Source organism: Glycine max, chromosome 2 (assembly GCF_000004515.6).
Source record: "Glycine max cultivar Williams 82 chromosome 2, Glycine_max_v4.0, whole genome shotgun sequence".
Classification (NCBI taxonomy): domain Eukaryota; kingdom Viridiplantae; phylum Streptophyta; class Magnoliopsida; order Fabales; family Fabaceae; genus Glycine; species Glycine max.
Window position 1 is genome coordinate 14,865,656 of NC_016089.4, and position 7,096 is coordinate 14,872,751.

Here is a 7,096-nt window from a genome sequence, read left to right on the forward strand (position 1 = left end):
CCCTGACCTTATTAATCCTATACCAGACCAAACCAAATTTTATTAATAAAAGGAACTGCACAAGAGAACAAAAAGCATGGGGGATTAGGCCAAAATTCATGTCAAGAAAAACAAAACCTATACTGAGGAAGGCCCCTTCTGTTTCAGGCAAACAAGGGAGAACAAAAACGAGGAACAAAATCCCAGTGAGATCCTGGATTAACTACAGCAAAATTGGCCAGAAGGTATGCACATTCATTTTCCTCCCTAAAAATGTGAGAAGCTATAAAACGAAATGATCTTATAAGAACCAAGCAATTCTGCCATCTGTTATGAAGTTTCCAAGGATTAATAAGAAAAAATGGATAAAATTGTTTCTAGTATCATTGACACTGGTTTCTGTATAATAGAATATTTTTCCGATAAGAAAGATTGGAGAAAATTGTTTGTGCCATTGGCAGTGGCTTCTACATGATTCGTATAATAAAATGTTTTTATTTTTCCTTTAACAAAGTGTGTAGTTGGTTCTTTGCATATACTGTTAAAAGGACTTAAGCCTCATTATTAACCCAATTTGGTAGAACAAAAACATGCAGTTGTGCTATTTTGAAGATGCACTAAGAAAAAAGACATTCATGGTAGAAGACCTATGAAAATAAATGAGTTGTGTTTCACTTCCAGGGTGATATTGATTAAATGGGTTTTGATCAAATTGTTAGATTATATATGTTGGATATATGATTCTAATGTCAAATGTCAAAAGAGTCCAGTTCAATTAGTTGAGTCAAGTTCAATTAGTTCAGTAAAGATATTTTCTTTCACTCTCACGTATAAAAAAATGATTTTAATTCAAATAAATTTAATTATGTGTTTCATTGATTTAAAACACAAGCTAATTGAAAAGTATACAAAAATCAAAGGAAGGTAGAAGTCCTCCCACTCAAGAATTGAGCAATGACTACGGATACTAAAAAACCATATCAATGTCATACTCATAATTTCCGTGTGCAAATAACAAAAAGTCCATAAAAATATCACGCCTATTCGATTAATCAGACAGTATATATATGACAAAGCCAATAAAGAGAACTTAAAAAAAAACATAATGAAATTTAGATAAATTTTTGAAAAATCCATAGTACCTGCTATATTATAAAATGTCAAAAAAAAATATAAATTACAACACTTCTTAATTAGAGCCACAACCAGCCAGTGTGGTTGTTATGCAAAGTTGCTACATGTAACTCGTCTTGCTACAACACCAGGTACCAATCATTTTAATCAATTACATTGAGTTACTTTCATGATACTCAAGTTTTTAATATAGTGTCGTTGCAACTGCAACATAATCTCATGATTGGTTTCTCTCTCCTCTGATTTCATGTCCTTCTGGTTTATGGCATCACTTTCTTTTGTTCAAGACTTGGGGCTACTTTGGCTTGAGAGCCAAAATGCATACTTAGACAGGTTCAACAAATATCGTCTCCTGTGTCATTCACTAATTAGTCAAATTGCAAATATTGAAAAAGGAACAGGAAATTAATTCCTTCATTTCTTGCTAAATGTTCCATGAAAAGACAACTTGAAATTAAGGAAAATTAAATAATAATGTGAAATGATATAAACATCATACTCACCCTTGTAAAAACTGCTCCTAAGAAGTGATATTTGCTGCTGGTCATAGACAAGATGATAGACTGTGAAGGAAGTTCAATTTTTGCACACTGCACAAAGATGTTTTAATGTTAAAAATGATTCTTATATATAGGCAGCTAAATATATCCATTCACTCAATAGCAGGCAGGAAAAGGATTTTCTTATGTTAAAATTTAGGATGAGATAATATTCACATATACATGACTCACCATATTTTTACTTATTAGATGATCGTACAAATTGAGATTGTTGAAATGAGTTATGTGAAAGAACACATAATCAATGGGTCCACCACAAATCCTAAGTTTAAAACATTATTAAAATACGCATTAGATTTCCTTAAAAAGGCAATGTTAATTTAAAAGACAACCATAATGTTATATGTCATAAAATTACTGCATTGTATAGTTAACAGCATTTGTGGGTAAGAAGAGGACAATCTCCAGCCTAGGCTTCCATTGAGCAGTAAGCCTACAATGACCAACAAAAATTGATAATAGTGTTGGGGAAAAACACAACTAACAAGATTACTCACAGGCCAAAAGATTTTAGATAGAATACACAATAATTAATGTAGTTCAATACTTTTGACCTATCTCTATAAAATCGTTTAAAAGTTTCATTACATCAAAAATGATTTCAAGAGATATAGTTTATTTTAAACTGTGTCATTATACAAACTTAAATATCTCACTTAAGAGTTATAAAAAGTAATAACACATTCTCACTATAAAATATTCTCTCACACAAGTGATCACACACACTCATACAGTAATTATCGTCTCTTCTTGTTCGCATAACTCCTTTATATGGCAAAGGTTCATGACTTCATTCATGGATGAGTCTTAGTCAGAGAAAGATTTTAGGGGGGAGGGGGAAGCAAGGGACTTGGCTGGCCCCCTCCCTTCCCACAACTTCATATATATACAAATGTATTACTTTTGAAAAAGGTTGCTGGTTGCAAAAATCTATCAAGCTCTATCTCAACTTTTCCAATCCATAAGGTGAACTAATTCTTGTAATCTACACATATAATTTTTTGTTAACTAACTGGAACAATAGAGCACTAAAAGGTATTTTATATAAATATAATTATTTAACAGAAATAGAACTATTGATAGAGTTATAAATGGTTCTATATATATGCTAACAGATGGTAAATATCCATGGAGGCAATATTAATGGCTAACCATCAGTATTTATTAAGACTTTTATTTATTTGTTGCGTATAAATAAAAAGGAAATAAATTATTTGTTTGTTTTCTTTATTATCTCAACGAATTGTAAAATAAAAAAAAAATAGACAACTAGAGATAAAATATCTATATAAAATACTCAACAATCTAATAGATCTATGTTAGACAATTATTACACTACTCAACAAAACTTGAGAAATAATTGTTGCATTTCTTTATTTTTCTTAAATAGTTGATATATTTAAAATATAAAAAAAAAATTATCATTTGATATAGAATCTGTTTTGGAGACAGAAATTTTTGTTATGTTTTTACCATTTGAAATAATGGTTTTATGCGTAAAACCAATAAATATTTTTATGAAAATTATAATTTATTAAATAATTCTTAATTAAAATTTATATATTTAAATAATTATAAAAGAAACCCCCTCCCCCTCTTGTACATCTCTGGATCCGTTCATGGGCTTAATAAGCCTTAACTGGCATATCTATCACCTATCATCTTATTATTGTATTGGAGTTCTCTAAGAGTCAAGATACATTCTATCACTTTATTTGGAATATATCCCTTGACTTATGGCTATTCCATTTATTTGGAAAATTGAATTGTTCTCTTACAAATTGTGAGTTTAAACAATTATGTGTACTTTTGGATTTTTCTTGAGAATATTCTAGATTATGATTTCATCATAGGTTCTTCTTAACTAGTATTCTAAATTAAGGAATATTAAAAAGAATTTTGAACTTAATAAAAGGTTTTAAATAACTTCTGTATTTTTATATGAATTTTTTTTGTTTATTTTCCTTAGCATTTGGAAAATGTTTATTTTTGTATTTATCATGAACAACAGTTAAGAAAAATTAGGATTTGAATATTGATCCACTTACATGACAAGTGATGTTGGTTTCCTCACAACCTATTTCACAAGGGGGAAAATTCAGTTACTTTTTAGTCAATTCTCATAATTGTTACAATGTAGGTTGCTCAAATAAAAAATAGGAATAGAAGTCCTTTCTGATATATCTCATCCAACAATTTAGACATTTAAGCCACAAAAGATTTCCTCAACAAAAAGTTAAGTATATCATACCCTTGCTTTACTAAGGAATTGGCGACATGAGTGAATTCTTCCGATCAAACTTCCCTACATGCACAAGAGAAAATATTCATCATAAAAGAATCTTTGTAAACCACATAAACCGATATTGTCAAATTTAATAATAATTAAATTAAGTAATATATATATATATATATATATATATATATATATATATATATATATATATATATATATATATATAACCATGTACTCTATCTTTTAACCTAATCATATATTTAATAGTGATAACAGTGTACATATAAGGCCAAGGCAACAAAATCCAAAGTTTAATATATTTTTACTTAAACACTGGTAATAAAAATGATCGACAAAAAATAAATAAAGCAATTGGAAAGAAAACAGTATAAAAATAGGTTAAAAGTGGTATATAATTCATACTAATAGTGTCTGCACAGATCTTGTTATCCAGCTAGAGAAATGTAAATGGAGAGATGATTTATATGGTTTATCCCTTTAATTGTTTGTTTTTCCTGAGTAATTTCAAATAGGACTTCAGTCATTTTGTATTTTCTAAGAAATAAATTGGTATATATATATGCAGTTTTTTTCTTTTTTTATAAGCACATATATGTTTGCGCAGTTAAATTTGTGCATATAAAGGATATGCAAGGATATATATTCCATCCAATTGAGTTTTAGAAATTATAATAGCATATATTATGTTGCTAATTTATCAAATAAAGAGCCAAGTGAGTTTACCTCTGTTTCTTTGTATGTTTTAACATACTGTACACCTTGTACAGGTAACAAACATATGTAAATCTTTGCTATTATTAATCAAATATATCATTTTGCCTTTAAAAAAAGCGAGTTTACCTCCCATGCATGCACAAAGTTTGGAAAATCCGTGAGAGGTGGTGGGCGAAGCCAAAAATTTCCCTGATTAAACTGAGGCATCGTTGCAGGTATACCTTGTGGACCAATCCCAGTCATTAGGAACGGAAGATACCTTGGAGATTGTTGGTAACTGCTGCTACTACTACTACTATCATAGGGAAGCATTGGGAAGCTTGCAGATGATGAACATGATTGAAACTGAGTGAATGGGTTTCCCATAGTATTTGGAAACACAAAATTTCCAAATGAAGTGCCAATTTGAGGAGGATGTTGTGGATCAAAAGTTGCTAACCTAACTGTTGTGCTAACACTAGCATTGGTATTAACACTAGCACAAGCAATGCCACCAACACTAGCATTAGCACCTGCACTAGCAGCAACAAGAGCACTAACACCAACACTTGGACTAGCACCAGCACTAGCATAACCATTAGGATGCAATGGGAAGCTTGGTGATTGAAATGGAGTGAATGCTTCAGATACAACTACCCCAGCTGCAGGTGGAATTGAAATTTCCACTTCCTCTAATGAATTTGAGGTCAAAAGAGTAGTTGAATTTGTGTCATTGGTTAGTCCCTCCACTGCTTTAAGGACTTCCAAGGAAATATCATCTAAAGGAATTTGCTCATTGAAAGAGTTCTCTCCCAGTTGCAAAATATCATTGTCATTACATAGTCGTGCCATTAAATCATCATAGACACTCATTGGCACGGAGTAATTGTTGAAAAAAACATACATTTCATCCATTGTTGCTTGTGAGATAAGCGGGGATAGGTTACTTTCTAAATCCTGACATAGAAAGCATGTGAAAAATAAATTAACAACGAGTCCAAAAGAGATTGAAAATGTTGTAATAGATTTTTTTACATTTTAGTTTTAAAACTCCGGTGATCTACTATGATACTCCTTTTGTAATCATATACACAGTAAAAATAAATCAATTTTAACTCCTTCGAAATGAAAGAGAAAGAATATCTCAAATTAATTATTTTATGAATACTATATGTTTTTTATTCCTTAAAATATTTTAGAATATTAATTATAGTCCTTATAAAAAATTAGCATGCTTTTAGTTTTTAAATTTAGTAAAAGTGATGTGATTTTAGTCTTTCATCACTAAAGAAAAAAACACATGTTTCTGAAACATATTAAATTTTTATGAGGACTAATTTTTTTTAAAGCATTTTATAAGGAATAAGTGTATGTTTGATTTTTAGTCTAAATTATTTTCTTATGAATTCCGAGACAAATGCAACAAACCAACACAAAATGAACGCAAAGTGAAATGTCTATAATTAAATTTTGAGAGATCAAAATTAAAACATATTATATCTTTGTTTTACTAAATAAACTTTAAATTTTAGAAAAAGAAAATACGTACAGGTCTGACATTTTGAACACATTCCGTGGATTGCTCTTCGATGGTCATGCGACTGGCTGAGAATATATCCTCTGAAAATATTAAGCAAAAAAAATATATAAACAACAGAGAAATTTGCATAGTAGCTATACAGGGGAAATAGAAATTAAAAATAAAATGAACAATAGAGATTGAGAACCTTGAAGATCCTTAGAGAAATTCATGGGAAATGTAGTAAGAGTCGTTGTCTTCCTTGAGTCTAAACTTTTTTTTGAGGGTGGATCCATTTTGTAGAAGAGATTGTTTGTATGCCTAGCTCCTTAAAATTTCTTGACAATTCTAGTCAATGGGGAGTGTTTGCATTAGAAAATATTTAAGGTTATGTTTGTAGCGACACCAACGTCTTCATTGTTCTTTAGGAAAAGTTAATAAAGAGTAACTAACTTGCGGATCCTGATGCTATGCAACCGGAGCTTTTTAAATTTCTTTAACTCTCTCTACTATTACTTCATTAGTTCATTTATCAGTTACTTCATTTTCTACATGACAAAATTTCTTTACCAAGAAGTGCAGAGATGGCGTCAAAGTTATGAGAGGTGAGGTGAGAGTAGATTATAGGATTTGTTGCCCGTATTAACCCTTCCAATAATAAATGTGACTGAGGTGAAGTAGGGGTAATATAGTCTAATTATTTCTCTTCTCATTTATTTTCTCTCTTCTTTCTAGAGTGGCAAGAAATTTTATTATTATTTCTTCTTAATAAACTTTTTTTTTTTTACAAATTGACTTTTATTTCTATCAAATTAAACAATCCACCTCATTTTTTTCTCTACTTCTCTCATTTTCATTTCTCTCTTATATTTCTTTTCTTCTAAAAATTAATGTTTTTGTTTTAAAAATTTTGGGGTGCGGACAGGAAAGGCTGAAGAGGTTCTAATTTGAATT

General features: G+C 30.0%; 1 protein-coding gene across 1 annotated transcript; it reads right to left on the reverse strand.

Moving 5' to 3' along the window:
- Positions 1–1,181: 1,181 nt before the first annotated feature.
- Positions 1,182–5,574, reverse strand: LOC102660682 (mediator of RNA polymerase II transcription subunit 25). Its single transcript, XM_006575800.4, has 7 exons — positions 4,771–5,574; positions 3,925–3,978; positions 3,722–3,750; positions 2,032–2,106; positions 1,845–1,935; positions 1,617–1,703; positions 1,182–1,465 (listed from the first exon to the last, which is right to left on the reverse strand). The coding sequence occupies exons 1-7, from the start codon at positions 5,536–5,538 to the stop codon at positions 1,439–1,441; spliced, it is 1,131 nt and encodes a 376-aa protein (XP_006575863.2). The 5' UTR covers positions 5,539–5,574; the 3' UTR covers positions 1,182–1,438.
- Between the last annotated feature and the right edge of the window lie 1,522 nt (positions 5,575–7,096).

Excerpts from the sequence above, each read along its gene's own strand:
- LOC102660682 (XM_006575800.4), bottom strand. The coding sequence starts at position 5,538 with ATGGATGAAATGTATGTTTTTTTCAACAATTACTCCGTGCCAATGAGT. Across the intron at positions 3,751-3,924 it reads AATTCCTTAGTAAAGCAAGG|GTTGTGAGGAAACCAACATC; the intron begins GTATGATATACT and ends CTTGTGAAATAG. Across the intron at positions 1,936-2,031 it reads GCTGTTAACTATACAATGCA|GATTTGTGGTGGACCCATTG; the intron begins GTAATTTTATGA and ends TTTTAAACTTAG.